The 25,709-nt window shown below is 41.1% G+C and overlaps 4 protein-coding genes across 8 annotated transcripts in view; 2 read left to right on the plus strand and 2 right to left on the minus strand.

The window, feature by feature from the left end:
• Positions 1 to 329: 329 nt before the first annotated feature.
• Positions 330 to 2,656, plus strand: LOC113153106 (bryoporin-like). Its single transcript, XM_026346575.1, has 3 exons — positions 330 to 409; positions 887 to 975; positions 2,021 to 2,656. The coding sequence occupies exons 2-3, from the start codon at positions 899 to 901 to the stop codon at positions 2,436 to 2,438; spliced, it is 495 nt and encodes a 164-aa protein (XP_026202360.1). The 5' UTR covers positions 330 to 409; positions 887 to 898; the 3' UTR covers positions 2,439 to 2,656.
• Positions 2,657 to 3,440: 784 nt separating this feature from the next.
• ifnphi1 (interferon phi 1) lies at positions 3,441 to 6,976 on the minus strand. Its single transcript, XM_033326097.1, has 5 exons — positions 6,164 to 6,976; positions 5,071 to 5,148; positions 4,677 to 4,885; positions 3,857 to 3,881; positions 3,441 to 3,767 (listed from the first exon to the last, which is right to left on the minus strand). Exons 1-5 carry the CDS (start codon positions 6,326 to 6,328, stop codon positions 3,639 to 3,641), a joined length of 606 nt encoding a protein of 201 aa, XP_033181988.1. The 5' UTR covers positions 6,329 to 6,976; the 3' UTR covers positions 3,441 to 3,638.
• Positions 6,977 to 8,028: 1,052 nt separating this feature from the next.
• rdm1 (RAD52 motif containing 1) lies at positions 8,029 to 12,582 on the plus strand. 5 transcript variants are annotated; one of them, XM_026346549.1, is made up of 8 exons: positions 8,029 to 8,164; positions 8,513 to 8,616; positions 9,097 to 9,276; positions 9,992 to 10,117; positions 10,316 to 10,496; positions 10,786 to 10,884; positions 11,076 to 11,152; positions 11,245 to 12,582. In XM_026346549.1, exons 2-8 carry the CDS (start codon positions 8,518 to 8,520, stop codon positions 11,323 to 11,325), a joined length of 843 nt encoding a protein of 280 aa, XP_026202334.1. In that variant the 5' UTR covers positions 8,029 to 8,164; positions 8,513 to 8,517; the 3' UTR covers positions 11,326 to 12,582. The 5 variants fall into 5 exon arrangements, with proteins under 5 accessions (XP_026202334.1, XP_026202333.1, XP_026202332.1 ...); XM_026346548.1 differs by having other exon boundaries at positions 8,036 to 8,185; positions 8,510 to 8,616; XM_026346547.1 differs by having other exon boundaries at positions 8,036 to 8,185.
• Positions 12,583 to 22,207: 9,625 nt separating this feature from the next.
• LOC113152946 (integrin alpha-3-like) overlaps positions 22,208 to 25,709 on the minus strand; it is a 32,714-nt gene continuing 29,212 nt past the window's right edge. The window contains exons 24-29 of the mRNA XM_026346491.1: positions 24,387 to 24,524; positions 23,849 to 23,959; positions 23,606 to 23,704; positions 23,311 to 23,436; positions 23,047 to 23,189; positions 22,208 to 22,319 (exon numbers count right to left, since the gene is read on the minus strand). Coding sequence (XP_026202276.1) covers positions 23,079 to 23,189; positions 23,311 to 23,436; positions 23,606 to 23,704; positions 23,849 to 23,959; positions 24,387 to 24,524 — 585 coding nt within the window. The 3' untranslated portion in view covers positions 22,208 to 22,319; positions 23,047 to 23,078. The remainder of the gene's footprint in view (positions 22,320 to 23,046; positions 23,190 to 23,310; positions 23,437 to 23,605; positions 23,705 to 23,848; positions 23,960 to 24,386; positions 24,525 to 25,709) is intronic.

The raw sequence follows: 25,709 nt of genomic DNA on the forward strand, positions 1-25,709 counted from the left end.
TTTTGAATCTTGAATTGAATCTTCTGGTATGCTTCTGTTTCTTTTACCTGAACATCGGTAACAAAAATCATTCACTTTCATTTTCAGATTTGTTTGAGTGACAGTGAGAGAAAGTTGAAAAATGTAAAAAAAAAAATATATATTTCATCCAATTCTTATGAGTAAGAATTTTTATTTATTAGAATTATTAGTATTATTATTAGAATCTGCCAGAACTGGTCAAGAACACTGACACTGGTGTGTCTCAGATTATTGCTACTATAACCTTTGTTGAAGGGATCATTTGCAGCTCCAGAGATTTCCTCTGTGTGTCACGCCCCCTTACATAACATGAGCCGAAAGGTAATCGGCACCAGTCTGCGCCACAGCTGGACAGAACCATCTGACGCCTGACTTCATCTCGGCTGCTGTGAGTCGAACACGTTTGTTTCTTACTGTTTAGTGGTGAACAGCTGATTACAGCTGTGTTTTAAGAAGTCTTTCAATAGATTTTTACAGATTTTCAGTGTAGTAAATGTTCAGAAGGAGAAGCTCACTGGAGAAGCTTCCCAGTCTTAACTTCTTGGTAAAAACATGTCTCAGTATTTCTGAAAAGCAGAAACATGAGAATCATTAGAGCTGCAGATAGTCTGACCCTTAAAATGAAAGTTAAGACGTTGCACTTAGAGACCCTGTTGAGGTACTTGTACTTAAACGTCACTGTTCTACATCAGACAGGACTGTGATGATCTTTCTGCTGAACAACTAGAACTGTCTCAAGGCTGCAGCTCATTCAAAAGCACTCTGATGAACCATCCGATGATCTGTGACCAGTCATTACGGTTTCCTTCTTTAACCTTAAATATGTTCTCTGTATGTTTTCTGACATTTTAATTTCTCTGTCCAGGTTGAAGACACCATGTCAATCCCAACGCATCGTCAGTGCACTGTTGAGCTTCAGAATAAATGCTCTGTGTACACCCTGTGTAACCCTCAGTGAGTGCTTGTTCTATTTTCCATTTCCCTTCTTTGAGCTGCTAGGCTAAAGAATAATTTCATATACTAATATCTACATTCTGATGTTTCCATTCAGCTCATGTTACATTTTTATTATGAGCCTATTTCAACCAATTACTCACATTTATATGATTTAACAGACACATTAGGTGAGCTTAGCTGGGAGTTAGAAATAGTGGTTATGACCCAGGTTTTGGGGAAAGGAAGGTATGTAGTTCATCTACACACAACTCATCTAACAAGACTGTTCAGGGCAGCGGAGTAGTGAAACTAACATGGAGGATAGTTTCCACAGACTGATAAATGTAAAATTACTTAAAAAAACGAAGGTGCCACTCAACAGTACATTTACACTATAAATCAAAGACATATTGTTCGTTCAATGCATCATTACAGCAGTTTCCTGTTTATTGGACATGGAGCAGTCTGAATACTAGAGCCTCAGTATGATGGTAGAGTGTTGTGAGGGGCCAGATTAGTCTCTGCTCTGTGAGAGAGGAAATAACAGCGGAGTCTGTGCACCTCCTGCCGAGGCGTTGGCTTCCTGTGGTACTTCACAGGAAAAACAACAAACCCAAAAACATGTTTGGCAAGATAGAGGTATGAAGGACCAGAGCATAAAAATGAGAGTTGTATTCACAACAACTGAAACTTTAGAGCAAAGCAGCATAGAAATATAAATTCAGACAAAGGTAAACTCTGAACATAAAGAGACAATAAAACACAGATACAAAAGAGAGAGTCAGAGAAGACGCTAAGAGTTTTGACTCTCCACTTTCTCAGCTGATTCATTCTGTGTAACAGTCAAAATAAAGACAGGAAGCTGCTGATCTTCTTTTACAGACCAAGTCCTTGTCGATCTAACTCACTGATGGAGACTTTAGACCAACCTGTCACCAAAACCCTCATAACGGCCAATTGGCTGCTACATGCAGGGCTCACTACAGCTAGCTCGCTGTGCACCAGCAGTGAAATGTGGCGTGACGTTCCTTGTGTCGTTTCCATTAGATCTTTCTTTTTTCAGTGTGCACACCATCAGCGGAAGGTGCGACAAACCTTTGCCACCAAGTCTGAGTCCCTCTGAATCTGGCAGCGCTCTGTTCATCAAGACTCCTCACACAGCCTGTGGATCTGTTGGAGTCTTCACTTACGACCTCCACAACGAGTCAGCAGACAAATCTGAGGGAAGAATCGCTGTGATGTTCTCTGTTCCGTATGACTTCAACTTCTACTCTAACTGGTACGCCGTGGGAGTGTTTGGGCTGGACAAGCAGTGTGGGAAACATCTGTTTGAAGAGATGTACAATTATACCGAGAGAGGGTTTGTCCGAGGCAAAGCTAAAGGGCCCAGTCTGACTCACAAAGGCGGAGTTGTCACCGTCAGAGCCACCATGTCTGACAGTTACCAACCTGTCCTCAAGGTTCAAGTGTGCAACACCTGAAGGAAAGAAACTCAGACCTTTCCTCTCCTCAAGCACCATTAATCCCAGTTTCCCCAGTAGCTCTGGTTTAAGAGATGAGTCTAGTCGATCATGTTACTTTTCCTTCAGCTTCTCTCTCTGTAGGCACCTTATCACTGTTAGTTCTGTCAGTTCAGTCATGTGTTGAGTGTCGGTGAACATCTGTAGAACAGAAACACAATAAAGTCTGACAGAAAGCACATGGTCTGAATGTCACTTCAACTTCACAGTTTGATGCTGCAACACAAAAAAAGAGTCATGTTTCCTTTCACTTACTCCTGCTTCTTGGGAAACGACTAATTGTTTTCTAAGTTAAATAATTGATCATTGATTAGAGACACAGGTCTCTCTAAAATCTCATCGACCACCCATCAGTCGATACAGGTCTCCTGCCCTGTGTGCACTCAGGCTCTCAGGTTCTTTGCTAAATATTCTTCATAAGTGAATTGAGGTAGAATTTGTAGCCCTGTCCCATTCAAACTTAAAAATCCAGTCACAAATCATTATTTTTACAGGTGTGGACTTAAGACTTATATTAGTTGAGACCTGTCAGTGACCTGCGTTCTAAAGATCACCTGGATCCAGGTTCCGAGCAGAACAGAGGATGAGGCCTGAGCATCAGCTTCATCAGAGCTGTGGTCACATTTATTTCAGCTTCAGAACAAAAACAAAACATAAAATAATGTTTTACTTCTCATTTAATTCTGTTCTCTCTCCCTGTGTTCATTTACTGTTGGGCTCTCTTACTGAGCCGGGGAGGACGACTCAGTGCTGCTTTTACTGACAGTTACGAACAAATCATAATCTGCAACATCTGACTCTCATGACTGACTGATTCTTACTGTTCAAGTAAGGAGGAGACAAGTGAATTTGCGGCGAATCAGCGTGAAATTGGCCTTGGCTTGCTCATCAGGGACAATCTGATTATTATTGATTCATACACATTCACTGTTCATGTAAACTTCCATAGTTTCTTTGCTTGTGTAAAGCTGCTTTACGACATTGACAATTGTTAAAAGCGCTATACAAATAAAATTGAATTGAATTGAATTAAAATCAGTCAATACAGCAAATTTCATATTTCCATCAATAAATACATAAATAGAAAAGTTCTGAATACATAAATACAAAAATAAAGACGTTGTGTCATTGCTGTGGAGCTGGTTCAGAGCGCCCCCTGATCTAGACCACCAGCAGGTCCAAATGGTCCAGGTGTCGCTTAGTTTCCTTCCTGATCAGCTCCCAGGACCCAGAACTCCACCCCTGTACAAACAATACTGGAGTTATTACTACATCCCTGTACATACAGTACTGAAGTTAGTACAACAGTACAATACTTGTACTTACAGTGTGGTACAGAGTTTTTTTGGCCAGTCTCCTGTAGTATTTTCTTAGTCTGCGATCTGCTCGTTGGGTATGAGATACCTGCAGAAATACTAGAGTAAGTATTTGTGGTTTTATTCAAGATTCAACGGTTCAAAAGATTAAAACAAACTTTATTAATCCCACAGGGAAATAGTTTTGCCTCATTACAGTTGTTCTCATATGTGAGATGAATGGAAACGGGTCAATACTTATGTGAAATGACATCAATTATAAGACATCAATTGTCAGTTCCCCCACCCCTTACAGAGGGGGGAGGAATTGTAAGGATTGATGGTCTCAGGTAGAAAGGATCCCCTGTGGTTCTCTGTGGACTTAATGTTAATAAGTCTTTGGCTGAATGTGTTCCTCTGTCCAGCCAACACACTGTGTAGTGGGTGGGAGGGATTGTCCAGCAGCATGGTGCTGCAGACGTTAAAGGACCCGAGTCTCCTCAGAAAGTACATCTGACTCTGAGCAGTGCTGCTGAGTTCTTAGTCCAGTCCAGTTTGCTGTCCAAGTACACTCCCAGGTATTTGTACTCGGATACGACCTCCACCTCCTCCCCCTGTATAAAGAGAGGGATGACACGACTCCCAGATTTCCAGATTTCTGCTCTGTTATTTAAAGTGAGAGGTGAAAGGAGTTGATTTGTCTGAAACAATCAACAAATCTTCTCTGCAACACTTCTTTGTGACTTTTTCTAAATTTTCTTTTTTTTTGGTTTCTGGTCAGACTGAATAAGGGTTCCAGTACTTTTCCTTGAAATAAGGCATTTTGGACCACACCTGTCCAGAAGGCACAGCCAGCCACAGCTGGTAGTGGTGTCAGCTCATGCGCAGCCACTGAAGCAGTTACAGTGGGAGCTGAAGTGAAAACACCAAGAGCAGTTGAAGTGTGATGTGTTTACTTACACACTGACTGAGTTCGTCTGTCTGTCTGTGGATGCTCTGCAGGAAGGGATGGGTATGGTTAGTGTCCCAGGCAACAGAGGACAAGTTGCCACGATGATAAAGTTCAAAGATGTGCTTCAGACTGTCTCTGACAAAAACCAGCTGGGTCTTCACCTGGACAGAGAGAGACAGGTGTGAATTGCAGCTCTCTGATTGGCCGACAGAGCTGTTGTTTATATGTTTGCATGTAAACATGTCATAAAGCCTGTCAAAGTAACGTGGAAAATAACATACAAACATCAGTAACACAAATACAATATTATCATATTGACTGATTGATTAATTAAGTGATTGATTACCTCATTGGTGTTTCGTATGTCTTTGTAGAATTTGTACGGAAAGGGAACTGGACTCATGACGTCCATCAGTGGACCCCCCTGAAACAGAAAGAGGCCACTTCATTTCCTTACATTTCCACTGACCAAACCACCACAGTACTGTAAACATAATTCAAGGTAGTCATTTTATAAGGCTGATTGATTAGGAGAAAAAACCCTTTTGCAATTGTGTTGCTCGGCTGAGAACTGTTCTTCTAATGGAGAAAATAAGGAACCATGGCATTCTTTAGGCCCTGATGCACAAATGTGCAAGAAGACAAAGACGCCTCACAGGTCCTCAACTGGCAGCTTCAGTAAACAGTACCCGTCAAACACCAGAGTCAGCATCAACAGTGAAGAGGAGACTTCAGGATGCTGAAGACTGAGATGGGCAAAAGAGCACAGACATTGGAGACTGGAACACTGGAAGAAGGTGTTGTGGACAGAAGAGTTCAACTTTGAGGTCTTCGGATCCAACAGAAGAACATCTGTGAGACGCAGAACAAATTATGCTAGAACAGAGCTTAACACCTTTAGTCAAGCAAGGTGGAGGCAGCGTGATGGTCTGGGTGCTTTGGAGGTGGTAAAATCATAGAGTCGAAGGATCTCGAGGAAGGAAAGCTATCAGCTAGAATGTCTGAGGTGTGCCAGACTGTGACTGCTGCAGTAGACGTTTGTTTGTTTGTTTGTTTGTTTGTTTGATGAAGGAAAAGTTTGAAGATCAGATTTATTATTTTTGTCAAATCATTGTTTCTGCCTCTGATAACATCAGCATGTCCTGTTCTTTTGCTATATTTCCTATTCAGACTAATTTCATGTTTGTTTCTTTGGAAAACAATAAAATATCGAAGTGATCCCAAACTTTTGAGCAGTATACACACACACACACACACACACACACACACACACACACACACACACACACACACACACACACACTATATTATATACTGTAACGCTTCCTTCTCCTAAAATGCTCTCACACCCAAACCACTTTGTCTAATCCCTGTTCAGGACCCCAGAATCTGTGGAAGCTCCTCCAGCACCTGGAGCGATGTCCATTTGATGTACTCACCATGAGGCGGATGAGGGTCAGGGAGTTGTTGCTATGGTGATGATAGTGCTTGAGCCAATTGCAACAGAGAGCAGGAGTGAGGACGCTACAGAGGACAAAGAGCAGGGTGGTACAGGTGATCATGATGAAGATGAAGATGAAGATGTGTGTCAGTGTCTCCAACATGCTGCTGGTGTGAACTCACACTTTTATTATTCCAAACAGGAAAGAGAAAACTGAGCGGAGACCAAAAGTCTTAGAGTGTTTTCACTTTCCACATCGCCAGGTACTGGCAGTGTTACTGCAGGACATGGACATGTTGTACAAATACTCACATACAAACATTTAAAGCATCAAAAACAACAGTACTTTTTCTGCACCGTGTCATTACTGAAAATAAAAATGTGCCAACACTTAATTTCTCTTTCTTTTCTACTGTTGGACGTTTTACTGTTGTCATTTATTATAGGGCAAATTCTCTGTTTAAACAATCTGATTTGTACTGTAACTGTCTGATTGATGTACTGCGGTAGAAGTGCAAGTACCTGGAAACGGTATCTCAGTACAGTACAGTAGAATCATGCTACTTCCTACACCGATATAAAGGTTGTTTCTTCACAAATGCGGACAACAAAATGCGGAGTGACAGTTCCCACAAAAGATTTATTAACAGATATGATAACAGAAAATGCAGAACAGCCATTATATAATGAAACAAAAATAAAGGACAAACAAAAACCTCAAAAGGAGAAACAAACTACGAAACACTGCAAAAGGCAGGCAAACTAGAATCTAACTAGACTAGATAAAGAAAATGCTGTAAATGTGATACAAAGGAAAATCAAAATCACAGCGAAGCTGGAACAAAGAAACAAACCAAAAACACAGCAATACAGCAACAACAGCAGCAGTATGATGATGTCATCAACAAAAATGTCAGAATGAGATCACTGAACAAATTAGCAGTGAGATCATCAGAGAGTTTACAAAGAGAAATAATGATCAGCGTAATAAGAAAAAAGACCAATCATTGAGTTATCAGTTAGCCAGTCACATGCAGTGATTTACTCAAGTACTGTACTTAATAATAATTATAATAATAAAGTAAAGATTTACTTGCACTTTATTGTAAACCTTCAATTTTAGATTACTTTTACTCTACTACATTTATATGGCTACTTTAGTACTAGAACTCAAAGTAGTTTACTAGTACTAAAAGTAGTAAAAGTATCTACAGGATCTAGTTCTCAGATTTCAGATACCAGATTTTTTACCTTTGACATGTTGTTTGAAGTTTATGGGACAAGTGTGAAATAAATATTTTCTCCTCATAAAAAGTGTCATTTCTCTGCTGTGTTTCTAGTTTTTTATTTCTAAAGGTTCCGTTTGTGAATGTTGTTGATTTTTGTCAGTAACTGTTAAAAAATCTGGTTGTTGAAGTTTTTTTTTCTTTGAATCTGTTCATGTATTAAACTGAACATGTAGGATTTTTACATAGCTTTTTTCTTAATAATCCAGAAAACAAACAAATCTAAACTGAAACAGAAATATATTGCACTTTTCATTTAAGAGACACACGTGGAACAAATGTGGACTAGACTTTACTACGTCATACTATCACAAACAACAATGATAATATTAATGGTCTTTAATAATACACTTTTTGACGAATATTATTTTCGTATTTCTCTCTGGTGAATAAAAAAATAATAGTAAAGTTATTTAAAGCTGTTAAATAATAAATTTATTATTTAGAAACGTAATTTTATAAAAAACTGAAATGAACTGAAACTTTGAGGACTCCCTGATTGGTCTGTTGGAGATGTCGTCATTTTAACGCTTTGTTCTCATTGGTTGCCATATGAGGTTCCTCCCCTCAGCAGATGCGCGGGAATTCCGGTTTGTTTGGCTGAAACGGGAAACTGACGGTGGTGAAAAATCAACTTTATCAACTTTATCAACTTTACCGACTTTAAAACAACCGGAGACTCGTGCAGCCGCCGGTTAACGGACAAACTTACGGTGACTGGATTGGAACTTACGGTGAATGTTCGATTCTGTGGGAACATGACGCCCTGCCGAACTCCGTTCAGAAATCTGTCACTTTAACGCTGCCAGACAGTAGCTGTGTCCACACAGGACAGCGTTTCTTCACAGAATACAACTTTAGACTATGTTTAATTTTAAATGTCTCTAAAACACTTTCAATCATAACTCTTGGGGTTGGTTGTGAGTTACATTAAATCACTTGACTAATCACTGTTAAACATTCAAGTTTTCAAATGATCTTTTGTTTCGACTGTGTCTCAGGGAACAGATAAACAATCGATTCAGTAAATGTCTTTTTCTGATCCGGTTCTGTCCAAGCAGGTGAGATGGAGGTGGACATCCTGGAGTTTGTGGTTCCTGTGGAGAACAATAAGACACTGTTTGTGTGGGACATCCAACCATCGTTCACTGAGCCTCAGATCTATGTGAGTCCACCGGAGACCTGGTCTGAGTGTCGGACCTCAGCCCCGTTTAGCCTAGACTGGAAATTGGATGTATTGAAACGTGTCAGGCACATTATTGACGTGCAGAGAGAAACTCATTCCAAACTCCATTCAAAAAGCCGTCCATTTAACCCTGTCTTTCAGTCCACTGTAACTGACATTGGAAGGTGCAGGTCAAAGTTGGAAATGTTCAGAGTTCATGGTGCATTGCTGCTGGTCTCTGACTCTGTTAGAAAACAGTTTCTGCCTTGTTAGTTTGATGGTCAGGATTTTTTCAACAAATCCAGCGGATGAAAACATGCCGGTCATTATTTCTGCCATTTCAAAATATGTTGCGGATGTAACTGGATTATAGAACATGATTAAAATGCAGAATAGCCCTTTATCACTCACAGCTGATATTCAGCATGTTGGATGGCACAGTGACACGTGAACCTGAACCTGACCCTAAATCTGTTCCAGGTCAGGTTGGTGGGGGTCTTCTCCTCTTTTGGCCCTCTTTACCTGGTCAAGGTGAGTCCCAACGCCCCGCTCCACCCGCCTGGATTCTTCGCCCTCATCAAGTTTTACTCTGCTGCTCAGGCCTTGAAGGCTCAACGACTCACTGATGGATGCTCACTGTTCCAGAGCTCCCCGCTCAAGGTGCATGGTCTTCTTCTTCTGCTGCTTTCGTTTATAACATCAGGGAAACTTGTTGGCTTTTATTTTTACTTCAAGGCTGCAGCTAACTACTAGTCTCTTAGTTAGTGGATTCATCACAGCTGGAGATCAGTCAGTGTGGTAGTTGTCCAGAAACTGCAGAGTCAGTGGCTCGATTCCTGGCTCCTCCCGGCCACATGTTGAAATGTCCTTGAGCGAGACACTGAACTTTACTTTGTCATTAAAATTTTAACCAGCAACTGTTTGAAAAGTCAACAATGAATCAATTGTTAAAATAGTTTGATCTTCTAAAAAATATCTTTTAAACATCGTTAGAGCTTAAACTGGCAGGTCCAAACCCTTTTACAACAATCAGCGGATCAGAAAACATGTTCTCTCTCAAACAGGTTTTTATTGTGAAGGTGAAACAGGACATGAAAAGCTGCAGTAAATCACATTTAATCAGGTATTGATCTGTGCTCAGTAGCTGCAGTTTGTGCTGTTGGTCAGAAGGTGGCAGCATCCACTCAGTCTTTACCTGTGAGGCTCTGGTCCCCCTCTGTGAAACTGTAAGTTTGAATCTTTGAAGCAGCAGAGAAACGAACCTCGGAGCTGTAGAATCAGCACCACGTTTTAGTTTGTTACCGCAGCTGTTTTCTCTCGTTTGCTTTTTTCATCTGTTCTTTCACCTGCAACTTACCTGTGTGTATGTGTGCAGGTGAGGCTCAGCTCCAAACAGACTCCTCACTTCCTGTCTCCAAGCAGACCGCTTAGCCACACCCACTGCCTGGAGTTGGCCAATCACTGCCTGGGATTCAACGGCTGGACGTCAGACATCCTCACGGTAATGAACATCATAACTAAGGGTTAGGATTAGGGTTAGAAAAAATAAATAAGTCAGTTGTGTTTTCCCAGTGCATGTTTTGTTCTGAATAATCCACCATATTCATATTTACTTTTTCAAACTCAAAGTTTTCCATAGCAGCACTAGTAACCAGATAGTGTGACAGCAAGTGACTTCCTGTCTGTCTGTCCTCCTCAGCTGAAGGAGCTGACCAATGAAGAAGAAGAAGTAGAAGTAGGAGTAGGAGGTGAGGATGAAGAGGCTGGAGGAGGTAGGAGGATGACTCTAAGGTTCGGGTGTCTTCTGCAGCTCTCCTTCCCCTATCATGGGCAGACGACCAGAGGAGCAGCGGTGGTGGAGGACAGCTTCACCTGCACAGGTGAGGACGGCTGGTTGTTGGCTGGTCCTGTGGATTAGTTTTCTCATGTTAATTAAAGGCAACATTGTGGGAACCATAAATATTAGAATAATATTATATTAATAATAATCAGTTTATTAGAACGACTACAAACATGAGGAAGTTAGTTTATTGTGATTAGTCAGTTTATACCTGCAGACTTACCTGTGAACAAACAGGATTCTGGGACCTCAGTTTGAGTTTTAATGGGTTCAGGATGATCCTGAACCTTTACGCCCGTAACTATCGACGTGTACGTCTGTCTGTGCAGGTCCAGATGTTCTGCTGCAGAAGCGCTGTAAACTACAGAAGGTGGTCAGAGAGAAAGCTCTGGTTCAGGCCTTCACTACAGTACTGCTCATACTACTAGGTAGTACTATCTCCACGTGTCTAGAAAGGTTGTGACACTGAGAACAGAGGAATCAGAAAATATTTTAGAAGCTGTGTACAAAGACACATACAAGAATTTTCTTTTTATATTATTATATTATTATTCTATTTTATTTTATTTTCTCCGTCCATGTGTTTGTGATAAAAAATATTTCTAATGTTTCTCTGTAGGAAATGAAAAGGTGATGGTGGAGCTGAAACAGACCCCAGATCAGTTTTTACCTGAACACACAGAAGGAGTCATCCAGGTAAACTCATCTGCTGTCAGCTGTACTAGTAATGTAGTAGTAACGTGCTTCTAGTGTGTAGTAAAAATACACACCATCTGTGTGTGTTTCAGGTGAATGAATTCTCCTGGAGCGAGTTTCCAGCTGATGAAGACGAGGGTATTAATGAAGAGTGTGATTTAACTGTAACATAAACACCCAGAGGATTATGGATAGGACGCTGGTGCATGATGGGAGCCATCAGCCGGACTGATCAGTGTCACAGTTTGATATTCCTGTTTAGTTTATTAAATAAATTGATTTTACAGTGATGGTACTCTTACTGATACGCTAACAGTATCTACACTGCAAAGACTGTGGATTCTTCTAGTTAAGTGTCCAGACCAACAACAACTGTGTCACTGGATTTTAGACTCAGGATGATCCTAGGTCATGATGAGGTTTCTTTTTTTCCACTGTCTCCTGTTGCTGCTCAGTGGGGTTGTTGGGTTTTCTATATAAGTCTGTCATATTATGTTATATTCTGAATCCCATTCTAAACTGTTCCTGTTCCCTTTTTATTGAACACAATCTATTTTATTTTATTGAACAAACACATTTACTGAAGTTTTCTGTTTTTCTAGTTTCTGAAGAATTCTTTTTTGACAAAGAAAAATATTTTGAAAGGAGCGTTCTGCCATTTTCTAGTAAAGAACCATGGACTCAGACTTGGTGGTGCTGACTTTAGCTGCTTCACACTTTAAAGGAAGTCGTGTGTAATGTGCGGAAATTATTGAGAGGACTCTAACAGCTGAGTAAAGGCAGGGTGTGACGTCTGGTTTGAGTCAAATGTACAGTTCATTTCAGTAGAGAAACTTCTCCTGTGTCTGCAGGTAGAGGGCTTTATTGCTCTGACTTGCCAGGGTTGGAAATTATCTTACTTCAGGCTTCTAGACCCTTTTTAGGGTGTCTGTGTGTCAATTTCAGACTCCTTAAAATGATCAACTATCAATTTTAATTTGTAAATTAAAAAAGGAAATAATAGGACATTTTAAGATTTTTTAAGAAATGACCCAAGTTAAATATCTACAACAGTAAGACTGTTCCTGGTCAAATGCCAATGCAATGCCCTCATGCAAGTCATGATGTGCTAAAAAGTAGCCTATTAGCTCAAAGCTTGAATACATGATGGGATTCCCCGTTAGCATCCTAACAGAGATTAAAATCAGTGGAGATGTCTCTCTCTAGCATGTCTCTGAAGCTGCTTTCACACATGAACTGCAACTCTGAACATACAGTATGTGGGATATTGGAATGTGATCTCCTCTCTTCTACATTGGGGTGGCTGTGGCTCAGGAGGTAGAGCAGTCGTCTACAAATAGTGGGATTTAACCCTAACCCAGGATCCACCCGCCTCAAAAAAGATGAGATTCCATCTTATAGTGAGTGATTGGTAATGACCTGATATACAGTGAGGGAAAAAATTATTTGAACCCCAGCTGATTTTGTAAGTTTGCCCACTAACAAAGAAATGATCAGTCTATAATTTCAATGGTAGGTGTATTTGAACAGTGAGACACAACAATGACAAAAAAAATCCAGAAAAATGCGTTTCAAAAAGAGTTATAAATTAATTTGCATTTCCACGAAGGAAATAAGTATTTGATCCCTGCTTTAGTACTTGGTGGCAAAACCTTTGTTGGCAATCACAGAGGTCAGCCGTTTCTTGTAGTTGGCCACAAGGTTTGCACACATCTCAGGGGGGATTTTGGCCCACTCCTCTTTGCAGATCCTCTCCAATGTTTGGCAACTCGAACCTTCAGCTCCCTCCACAGATTTTCTATGGGATTAAGGTCTGGAGACTGACTAGGCCACTCCATGACCTTAATATGCTTCTTCTTGAGTCAGTGATTTGTTGCCTTAGCCGTGTGTTTTGGATCATTGTCATGCTGGAGTACCCAACCACGACCCTTTTCAATGCCCTGACTGAGGGAAGGAGGTTCTCACCCAACATTTGACGGTACATGGCCCCATCCATCCTCCCTTTGATGCGGTGCAATTGTCCTGTCCCCTTGGCAGAAAAACACCCCCAAAGCATAATGTTTCCACCTCCATATTTGACAGTGGGGATGGTGTTTTTGGAGTCATAGGCAGCCTTCCTCCTCCTCCAAACACAGCGAGTTGAGTTGATGCCAAAGAGCTCGATTTTGGTCTTATCTGACCACAACACTTTCACCCAGTCTTCCCCTGAATCAGTCAGATGTTCAGTGGCAAACTTCAAACGGGCCTGTAGATGGGCTTTCTTGAGCAGGGGGACCTTGCGGGCACAGCAGGATTTCAGTCCTTCACGGCGTAGTGTGTTACCAACTGTTTTTTTGGTGACTATGGTCCCAGCTGCCTTGAGATCATTGACAAGTTCCTCCCGAGTGGTTCTTGGCTGATTCCTCACCGTTCTCATTATCATTGAAACTCCACGAGGTGAGATCTTGCATGGAGCTCCAGACCAAGGGAGATTGGCAGTTAATTTATGTTTCTTCCATTTGTGAATAATTGCACCAACTGTTGTCACCTTCTCACCCAGCTGCTTGGCGATGGTCTTGTAGCCCATTCCAGCCTTGTGTAGGTCCACAATCTTGTCCCTGACATCCTTGGAAAGCTCTTTGGTCTTGGCCATGGTGACGAGTTTGGAATCTGGATTGATTGATTGCTTCTGTGGACAGGTCTCTTTTATACAGGTAACGAGCTGAGAGGGCTGCCAATGTCAGCTCGTTACCTGTATAAGATCCACCTGGGAGCTAGAGATCTTGCTGACGGATAGGGGATCAAATACTTATTTCCTTCATGGAAATGCAAATTAATTTATAACTCTTTTTGAAACGCATTTTTCTGGATTTTTTTTTGTCATTGTTGTGTCTCACTGTTCAAATAAACCTACCATTGAAATTATAGCCTGATCATTTCTTTGTTAGTGGGCAAACTTACAAAATCAGCTGGGGTTCAAATAATTTTTTCCCTCACTGTATGCCTCGTGTTGGGTGATTTCATACTTCATCATTTTAACACCATTAAAATAACACTTACAGCTACGTATGTAGACACGTGTGGCCAAAGCTGCCCTTTGTGTGTGAGTTGTTCCCTGGCCCACTGCTTTTTTCCCTCTCCATGCTTTCTCTGGGCAACATTATCCGTAAGCATGGTATTAACTTTCATTGTTATGCTGACGACACACAGTTATATGTTTCATCAAAACCAGATGAGATCAAACAGCTTATTAATGTTGAGCAATGTGTAAAGGACATAAGAGACTGGATGCTAATTAACTTCCTTCTGCTAAATCCTGATAAGACAGAAGTACTAGTTATAGGATCATCTGCAGCTAGAAGCAAGATGTTAGATCACGCCGTAACTCTAGATGACCTTTCTGTTACATCTAGTGCAACAGTAAAAGACCATGGTGTGATTCTAGATTCCAGTCTTTCATTTGAAGCTCATGTAGATAATACACCAGGACAGCTTTCTTTCACTTCAGAAATATTGCCAAAATAAGGAATATTTTGTCACTAAACTACACAGAAAAATTAGTCCATGCTGTCATCACCTCTAGGTTGGACTACTGTAATGCCTTACTGTCTGGCTGTTCAACCAGGTGCATAAATAAGCTTCAGTTAGTTCAGAATGCAGCAGCGAGAGTCCTCACTAGAACAAGAAGATACGATCACATCTCGCCTATCTTATCTACACTTCATTGGCTCCCCGTGAAATTTCGCATTGATTTTAAAATACAACTTTTGACATTTAAAGCATTAAATGGTCTCACGCCACAGTATCTAAGTGAACTGCTAGTGTCTTGTGATCCACCACGCCTACTTTGATCAAAGGATGCTGGCTGCCTGTCAGTACCTCGTATCATAAAAACTACAGCTGGGGGCAGAGCCTTTTCTTACAAAGCCTCAAAGTTATGGAATAGCCTTCCAAATAGCGTTCGGGACTCAGACACAGTCTCAGTGTTTAAGTCTAGGCTGAAAACCCATTTATTTAGTCAAGCATTTGTGTAAATAGATTTGGGAAGGACTCATGGACATAGAGCATTATGGTGCACTGGTATGTTTAGATACTGTCTTCCCAACTCTCACTGATCACTCAGGTTTGTTGATGGTGAAGTGTTCGGTTGCTCTACATCCCAGTGAGCCCTCATGTCTGTGTTTCCTTCTGAACCCACCCTTTTAGTTAGGCTGTCATAATTAGTCCTGCCGGAGTCCCTGCTGCACTATTCTACATATACATTCATCTCAAACTTTATCTGACTGTGAATACAACTAACTGCCATCTCTCCTCTTCTCTTTCTCTCCCTCTCTCTTTTCTCTCTTCCTGTCTCTCTGTCGAGCTACACGTCATTCCACCCTTTGCCCAACTTCTGGCTGGAGATCTCGTCGCCTGGATCCACCGTTTGCCCTATGGGATGCGTTTGGAGACTGGAGTTGGTCACACACTACTATGAAGTCGGTCTTGGCCTCGGCGGACGTCAGCAGCTGTTTCTCGGAGGTCTTGACTCAATGCTTGATAGTCCAGGACTGGAACAAGTCTACCTGCAAAAACTAACTGGACTCCACATTAACTTAAAAAGCAGCTTTACTTGTGTAAAGCTGCTTTGCGACAATGTCATTTGTAAAAAGCGCTCTACAAATAAAACTGAATTGAATTGAATTGAATCTGCACAATTCAATGTTCATAAAAGTCTGTGACTAATGACGTTTCATTGTTTCAACAAGTGTTAAAGAGACTTTGTGGTTAATCAACCAGATAAAGCTGTGAGGAAGCAGGTGGTGCTGAAGAAAACTGACTTCTCTGTGGACATGGAGCTGACAGTAATGATGTGTGCTGTTTGTAAAACACTCAAGTTGAAATTAAATTAATAACAGAATTAACTCAATTCATACATAATCATTTTCTCAGTTTTGGTACAGTGTAAGGTTTAAGACCTTACAGAATATAACTGTATAAAAGCCTAAAACAACATAAAAACCAACAACAGTGTAGAAAGAAACTATGCTGATGGGAACGGGGCTCGTGAGGATGAACACAGACTGTTTTGATTGGTGCACACTCATCCACAGAGGACAAGCTCACATATCGACTTCTGCAGGAAGCATGTTGGAAACTGAATTTGCTCTGACTTTATGTGCTTCTCTGTGTCCATCTCATTGTTGAAATCAGGCTGTAAAGTGCAGTATGTTGACATTACAGGACTTTCTGATTCTGACCTCAACCCACTGGTATGAGTTTCCCACAGCATCAGTTGACTGACATCTGCACGACTTACTAGAGAATGTTGTTACAGGAGATTTCACGTCCCTGTTTCAGTTAGTCTGCACAGCATTCGTGATTAAACATGAAAGATGTCCTTTTTCAAGAGAACGGCCACTGTGATGATTTTAGTTTCAAATCCAGATGGAAAGTGGAAGTTCTCCCTCTCTTTGTTCTCCTCTGCAGGTATCCTCCTCCTTGGAGCTGTGTATCTCCAGAGTCCAGTTACTGGTCCTACCAACCTGTCCAGTGTTTTTACTGCTTGTTGTTCTTGTTTTTGTGCCTGCTGTTCTTTTCTCTCTCCTATTTCCACTCACCCCAACTGGTCGGGGCAGATGGCCGCCCACCCTGATCCTGGTTCTGCTGGAGGTTTCTTCCTCTCCACTGTCTCCTGGTGCTCCTCAGTGGGGTTGTTGGGTTTTCTATAGAATTCTGTATCCAGTTATTTTTGTAAACCTTAAATACTGTAAAGTACCTTGAGATGACTTCTGTTGGGATTTAGTGCTATACAAATAAAATTGAATTGAATTGAATGTTCAAATTAATATTCATGAGGCTGAAATGCTTATTTTACTTCAGGTCAGGCTCATTCATACCCAGCTAGTTCATAATGATTCAAGACTTGCATGTGTTGCACACATGTTGTTAATGACTCTTCATCTACATTTAAATTCAAATTCAATGACTTCTCTTCACTTGTGGTGTGAACACCATATAAAACAATTATTGTTTGTGGGAGCAGGATCTGAGCTTCGGTCCACTGGGTGGGGGTTTCCCACACCACCACTGACTAGACCATTTCGACCATTTCTTACTATCAACACATCTTAAGAACAGACAAGAAAGACTAACCCATCATGTTTGCAGTTTAAGCAGCATTGACTGAACTCCTCCAGCTGGGGAAATGTGAAGTTTTTCATGAAAAAAAATTATTTGACTTGCTCATCATCATATGCCATTGCCATTAAACATTGAGTTTTAATTCTGTTTTGGTGGAGATCGTTCTCGTCATAATCGTTTCATCCTCATAATTTGGATTTGGATTTAGACTGTTTTCCCATCGTGCTTCTGCAAACTCGCATTGCTGTCCTGGACGCACTCCACTGTTGCCAGCCTCCGTTCCCAGTACTCACTGTCTCCACCTGCCTCTGTCTGCTCCATGTGCTCTCCGTTTGTCGGCCATCTTGGCTGTGACGTCATACCACCTCTTCCTGTCAGCAACTACTTCCTGTTCACACCCAGACCTCCACACTTACACTGCACCATCTCCTCTTGACGAGTGCCCTACAGAACTCATCGTTTCTTCCCTTGCACTCTTATTTAAATAAACATTTAAAACTAGTTCCTGTCTCTGGTAATAGAGTCTGTCTTCAGACTTGTGACAGACTGTAAGACTAATAATAACTCTCATCAATGCAGTCTGGCAGATGGAGTTGTGCCAGATACTTGCTTTGTTTAGAAACTGTGTTTGGTCTTTGAACCAACATGCAGTAGGACTATAACTGTAACTATGACAGAGAAGCTTGCTCAAATGGGATTGTTGGGTTTTCTCTATAATTTTTTGTATAAATATTTTCTGTAAGGTCTTAAACCTTACACTGTAAAGTGCCTTGAGATAACATCTGTTGTAAATTGGCGCTATACAAATAAAATTGAATTGAAAATTGAATGAGAGAAACACAATGACAGTTAAAATTGTTGAAATTTGTGGAAGCTGTGACTATCTGCTGAAGAATCACCTTCCAGGTAACATCTTCCTTTTCTTTGTTGAACTCACTGAGAGCCTGAATCACTTTATTTTTCAAAAAATAATATGTCGCTTTGGATTAACTGCCAAATGACTAATGTGTTAGTGGTGTGGTTTAATTTAGTTATTTTTACTCTGTTCAGCACTTTAAATAACTTTGCTATAAATGTAAAAATAAAAAATAAAATGTACTTACTTACTCAGAATTTCATTACAATTTTTAGCAAATTACCTAATAATTATATTGAAAATTCTAACTTGTTTTACACTAATTGAACTTATCTTGTTTAAACTGTGGAACAAGTGGGTAATTATTTAGTCATTAGAGGGCTGTACTTTACTAGGTCACATTTACAGGTAATTTCATTAACTCCTGGTCTTCCCAATCCACATTACTACCTATGTCATTTTGAGATGCTAGTCACGCTCTGTCCCCTGCTTTGTGTAAAGTTAAATCCACATCAGCTATGTTTAGAGGAGGAAATGGAAAGTATGATTTTTGTTAATTGAAGTTTTCTTCTTCTTGTGTTTCAGCTTTTTGATTCAGGATGACCTTCTGTGGGTTTTCCCTCTTCATCTTCATCTCCCTGTTTTCCCCCATTGATCCCCAAACTGCCCCAAAAATCAAAATCAAAGACAAAGAGACTACTGCATGTAAGAGCTAAACCTCAATGCTTTGTAATGTGTTTGTGAAAAGCTGACAAACCACACCTCGAATATAACCACAGACTCAGATACACAAACCAGAAGGTATTTGTGAATATAAATGAATGTAACACGGGTTGCAGTCACATCCACATAATAATAATAATAATAATAATAGTGCAGGGGTCAGGTTTTACCTCTTCCACCCCAATGACTGATCCAAGACAAAAGATCTGAGTTTCTTATTGAGTACTGATATTATTTCAACTTATCAATACATTAAAATATAAAGTTGTGTTTTAAATGTACCACCTTATTTACCATCTTGCTAAAATGCTTCTTTGAGCATGTGCCTCCCCCACCCACCCTCTCTTTGCAAGTCTGATGTGAGATAAGTAGAAACACTGCAGCAACACCCTATATATTCCCTATATCAGTATCAGGAACAGCAGCCTGGTACATCTGGGTGCAACATGCTCAGTATCACAAAGTAAGAAGCTACTTCAACACAACAGTTTGTTAGTGTCTCAGATATTCGGTCAGCTTTCAGATTGACAGATACTGTTCCGCTCTCTTTCTTCTGTTCAGGTGGAAAATGACTCACCTGACTGCAGGCAAAGTTGATCTGCGTTTCCAAAAAGTGACCTCTATTTTGCACATTGTGACGCAGAACGTTGGTGCCAGTTATACTTCTGAGGATACAAGGTTGTTAATCTACACTGAGAAAAAACGAATATGTGGACTTTTGATTAGTGAAGACAACTAATAGAAAACTAATGATTTGTACTAACAAAGTAAAAGAGGGAAAAGAAAGAAAATAACTATATCAAACTGTTGTAGTGAAGAAGGAGCTGATCCAATTTAACAGTCTACAGTATGTTCCAGCCTTTACCTATGGTCAGACGTGAGGTGCAACCCCTGCATAGATCCAACACAGAAGTCAGTGAAGATTCTCAGTCGTCCAGGTGAAGTTCCCTGGAAGTTGAGTCATGGCATAAATGAATGTCTCTAACCAAGTATCTTCAGACTGATGAAGCTACTTGGATGAGTAGTGAAACGTTTAGACCCAACAAGAAAGAAGTCTACATCCAGCATCGTAAACTCAGGTCTTCACGTACAACCTGTTCGTTCCAACAACACAGGTGTAAGTGAGCATCTGATGTAGTGAAACAACAGCTGTGATTTACAGACAGACTGTGAAGTACTGACCCATGAATTATCAAAAAAATACTTTAATATCGTCAACATACAGGAAAACTGACATCACAGTGAAACAGACTACTCACATATTCACATAATCTGAACAGGAAGCTGCTGTCACAAAGATCACAGTTATATTAAACACCTACAAAAATAAGTAAAAGAACACAACAACGAAAACTTTGGTTGAAGATTTGACACCAAACTGAATTTTTGTTGCAGAATCCCACAGTGCCTGAAAGCACTCGCCTAGTACGAGCAGCCCTTGAAGGCAGCATTTAAACATAACAACATCAGAGTGAACATGTCGACGCTGCTGCTGTGTTTGGTCCCTAAAGGAGAAGGTTTCCTTTTTGTTTCAGCCCTTTAGATATGAATCTTCTTCACCTACTTCTGTTGTTTTTTGAATTCCTTCATGTTTAATCTCATTTAGTCGGAACAGCCTTTGCAGTTATAAAAAGCTGTTTGTATGAAGGCTTGTTGTTGGCATGGATCATGAAATTATACATTTAAATTTCTACAGTCTCGTTTCGTCCTGTTTTAGGTCCATGAATGTAGTAGAGAAAACTGGTACCTGACTCCAAAATGGCTAAAAATTCCTCATCCTACATCCTAAATGAGGAGTAAAGTTTGACCCATTGTTTTCAGCTGCATGTAATTAAAACATTCTCTTGTAGTCTCTGTAAAAAGTGCACAAATAAAAAAAAAAACCTGCTTAGATTAAAAATCCACAGAGACAAACTGATCTTGTGTGGAGCAGAGGAGTCCTGTCAGCAGTTAAATGTAACTATGGACAAAATGCAGGTCCAGATCCTGTCGTCTCTCTGAATTGGGCATCTCCTCGGCTGGCCTAGGTTCTAACTGTCTGGTCCAGCCTGCCTTGGCAGGGGCGAGTATCCCTTTACATTTACATTTAGTCATTTATCAGACGCTTTCATCCGAAGCTCTGCCAGTCTGAGAAACCAGTCGGGGGAAACAATCATTTTAAACGTGGTGAGACAGCTTATAAAAAAAAACAATGGAAGGACATAAAATCCCTCATGACGCATTTGTGCAAGTTGATGCTAATGCTTCACTCTTTAATGAACCTTTGATTAATTCTATCATTCATGTTTTCCGGACATCACTATGCTGATGACACACAGCTCTTCCTGTCATTTCCAACAGACTCCAGTGTCTTTCTGCCTGTTTCTCGGGCATCTCCTCTAGGAAAAAAATGCATCTTCAGGTCAGTGTCTCCAAGTCATAAGTTCTCATCTGGTCTTCCCAGCCAGACCATCCACTCTGGGGTCTGATCTCCTCCACCTCTCAGGCAGCAGATTCACCCCCTACAACATCAGCTGGACCAGACCAGACCTCTCTGAAGATGCTACACAACTCCTTTTGCAGAAACCCATCATCTCTCATTTCGACTAATGCGGTGTCCTACTGACAGACAACTAACTGCATAATCAAACATCTCCAGATGATCCAAACTGCAGCAGCATCTCCTTTCTGTTCAACGAGGACACACGTCACCCCAGTGTTCATTTGTCTGTACTGGCTTCCAGGCTGCTCTGAAAGGAAACTCAACATCCGCTTTCTATCTGAGCACCCCGATTCAGGTCTACAATCCCATCTGATCCCAAAATCACACAGAAAAAGGTTCCCAAGCTAAGACAAATGTTGAAAACACTGGTAAAGACACAACTCTTAGGTCTTATTTGCTGTGGTGCAGCTCAGCTCTTAAAAGACATCCATGATCAGCAGAACAGAGGACGCCAACACTGACAAAACGAGGAGGTTGTTCCAGTTTGTCCATAAATTTCTAATCATTTCATTATATTTGATCTTTAATTCACACTAAATAATCCTCATACACAAAAATCACCAACTCTAATTCACAAAAGGCAAATATTTCAATCACATGTAGGTAGAAATCCTCATATGTCCGTGCTGTGATTCACACTCCAATGAATGTAAACAGGTCACACACACACACACACACACACACTGGTGGGCAGTGTGTCAGTCTCATCTGGTTTAGTTGGAGATTTGTCTAGCTTTGGTCGGGTTGATCAGTCCTGGTTTTGTTCAGTCACTAATGGTCTGGTCTGGTTCAGGAAGTGTTTTCATGGATATAGTCTCTCAGACATTCTCAGTCCAGGAAGTGACCCAGTGTTTTGGTGACTTCCTGTTTCTGGATGAGGAGACCGGCTCCTGGATCAGGAAACCATCAGAGTCCATGTACTGCTGCTGCTCGTCTCTACGCCTAATTCTCCCCTGGTGAAGCACCACGGTTCTCCACGCTGTCTGATGCACAAAGAACCCACACTGCAGAGAGACAGGAACCAGTGTTAGAAAAGTCATGTCCTCAGAGCAGGAAGTTTACCGTTGCCGCTGGGTTCCTCTGATTCCTGGTTTACCACAGCTCTGCTCATGTGCTTTGAAATTTAACCAACTTGTCAAATGAGCAGCAGCGATTCACAGTGAAATCTCACCAAACAGCCAAGTCAGCACCTAACCAGAGAAAACACACAGTGACAACATCAACAGCTGCGAACAAGCATCAGGGAGAATGATTTGGTTTTTGTGCTCTCCACATGTTGCGATTCTTTACTATCACTAGTGTGAATTTATTCTGCAGAACAACAACTCATGGAAATGTCCGAGCACTACAGCACGTTCCGATGGGGTTCCCCCGCAGAACGCTGGTGTCAACATTACAGTCCGTCTGGGACTGAGACACTCTGAATCCAAAGAACCGGAAAAACTGAGTTTTATCGTTACCTGCAGTTTGGTTCTATGTTCAATCAGTACTTTTTGAGAACATCCTTATTTTACTTTGAATGACTACAATTAAAAATGAGCACACACACACACACACACACACAGGAAGCAGAAGGGAAAGAGAAGCAGATGAACAAAGATCAGCAGAGTTATTGATGAGCTGTTTGATTAGGTGCAGGAACAGTTGGAAAAAGCTGGAACAGGGAAAACAGGAAGTTAATCTACAGCAAATGAAGCAGTCAGTCAGTAACAGCCAGCAGCTGGTCCTTACAGCGAGGCTCCCTGGGAGCACTGTTCCCAGCCTCAGTTGTCCTCGGTCAGCCGCTCGGTCTCAGACGGCTGGCTCTTTATGTGGGCCTTGTGAGTCTTTGCCTCGTACAGCTCTCTGGTGCCGGCTCTCTTGAAGAACCCACACTGAACAGCAGGAGGCGACACAACATCACCAAACAGGATGATTTTAAATTCATGATTCGATGGTGATGAGAACGTAAAACCTGAAAACAGTCCCACTTCTGTGAGTCGCAGTTCAGTTTACCTTCCAGAGCAGCAGGCAGATCAAAGCCAGCAGTAAGACTCCAGCCAGGACCGACACCACGATGATCCACAGGGGGATGCTGGAGTCCAACTGCTGCCCCACATCTGGATAAATGTAGACCTCCATCTGCAGAGGATGAACATTTTTCCTCAGTCTAGAACACAGGAAACTACAAGCAAATAAAAAATCTCCTGTTTTGTTTATCTCAGTATTGATGTGGCTGTGAAACCAGAAAAATCATTAGATTATTGTTAATGCAGCACTGCAGCCTGTAGGAGGCGCTAACCACAGGTACCTCTGCACTGCGAGACACCATGTTGATAGTTTGTTTGTTATTCTGCAGCTTCAGCGACGCTGAGCCCTGAACCAGCACTCTCCTCGCATCCCTGTAGTCCTGAAACACAGTGAACACACGTCTGACAGGCCTTCCACCTCTTAACATTTAAAAAAGACATTTTAAAAATTAATAAAACTAAAACCAAGACAAAGCTTCACAGACTCAGCAACAGTTCACATGTAAAGAAGGATGAGTGTGAACCTCAATCATGGTGGCGTTCCACAGTCTGGCTCTGACAGTAACAGTTGCTGAGTTGTTCATGTTGATCATCGGACAGACAAACGTCACACAGCTGGCTCCCTGATTACAGTTCTGTAAGCACAGCACATTTTTTATTGTTTTGTAGCAGTAAAACTTCAATTAGCATTTTTTCCCGCAGTGTTGAACATTATAACAACAATATAAACAGAAGCTGAGAGTGAAAGTGATGTACATTCATCAACACACCGGTCTGAGAGGGTCGGGACAGATCCCCACAAACATGCACGAGTCCTAATGTATTGTTTATTTTATACTGCTCCTGTAAAGCTGTCACACATCCGGTTCACACATCTTTCACTTCTTCATATACAGCAAACAAAAGATCACTTTGTGTCACTGTTGCTGCTGTAGGAACAGAAAGGTGTGTGGATGAGTTCGAGGGAAAGCGGCCCAATGGATAATTACGAATTGACTAGACAGAGAGGAGCTTGTCTTTTCTCCCAGAGCACGGAGCACAGTTAGAACTGCTTGATAGTACCAGAGTGTAGTCCTTCTTCTCCTGCCCCTGCAGGTGGAGGACAGGTAACGTTTTCTCAGTCTGCTCCTGCTTCTCTTCCTTCCCCTCCTCATCCATGAGGTTCCTCTTCCCCCTCTTCTTCTCCTCCTCCTTTGACAGCTAAGCAGGAAGGAAAATGTAATAAAGATAGAAAGGTCAGTCAGGCTGTGGAGGATTAGAGTTTTGATCTTAAAGATTGTTTAAGAAGTGTCAGGATTACCCAGGTCTGTCATCAGAGGAAAACTGACTGGTAGAGGAGGCGTCGCAGTTATTTACAGTGATAATCTGACTATCGTACAAAAACATGTACACAAATTTAAAGCTTTTGAATGTCTTTATAGGAACATAACAAGTATAGATACAAATATAAAGTCTGCTCAGCCGATCCCGCTAATTATCATTTACAGACCCCAGGGCCCTAGTCTGAATTTCTTTGTGAATTTTGCAGATTTCCTTTCTAACCTAGTTGTTTCTGTAGACAAAGTGTTAATTGCTGGAGATTTTAATATTCTCTTTGAGAATCCAGAAGACCCTCTGAGAACAGCATATTTGTCCATATTGGACTCGCTAGGAGTAGATCAGTGTGTAGTCGGACCCACTCATAAAGCGGGTCACACCTTAGATTTAATAATATCATTCGGTTTAAGTATAAGAAATTCACTTACGCACCAACTGTATGAAGTTATCTCAGACCACTATCTTGTTTCAGCTACAGTGTGTCATATTAATAATGTATACTCAGCGCCGCGCCATCTCATTAAACGTACATTTACATCAACTACCGCACAGAGCTTTATTAGTAATCTCCCAGAGTTATCAACTTTGATTGGATGACCGTCTGACCCTACAGAACTAGACCAGGCGACTGAATATCTAGAGTCGTCATTACGTTATACCTTAGTATAACGTAGCTCCAGTTAAAAGAAAAGTCATTATAGATAAGAAATTTGCTCCCTGGTATAACGATGACACGCGTGCCTTAAAACAGACTGCTCGAAAGTTAGAACGTAAATGGCGCCAAACTAAATTGTTAGTATTTCAGATAGCATGGAAGGAGAGCATCCTGAACTATAAAAAAGCTCTTAGTGCAGCTAGATCAACGTATCTCTTCACTCTTGTAGAAAACAACAAAAATAACCCTAGATTTTTATTTAATACAGTAGCCAAATTAACTAGAAAGAAGACCACTGCAGATATCTCCGCAACAACGTTGTGCAGTAGTGAGGACTTCATGAACTTTTTCAATAACAAAATTGTAAATATAAGGCAGAAAATTCAAGCTTTAAAACCAGACAATTTAGTTGA

The sequence above is a fragment of the Anabas testudineus genome, chromosome 8, assembly GCF_900324465.2.
Source record: "Anabas testudineus chromosome 8, fAnaTes1.2, whole genome shotgun sequence".
NCBI lineage: Eukaryota > Metazoa > Chordata > Actinopteri > Anabantiformes > Anabantidae > Anabas > Anabas testudineus.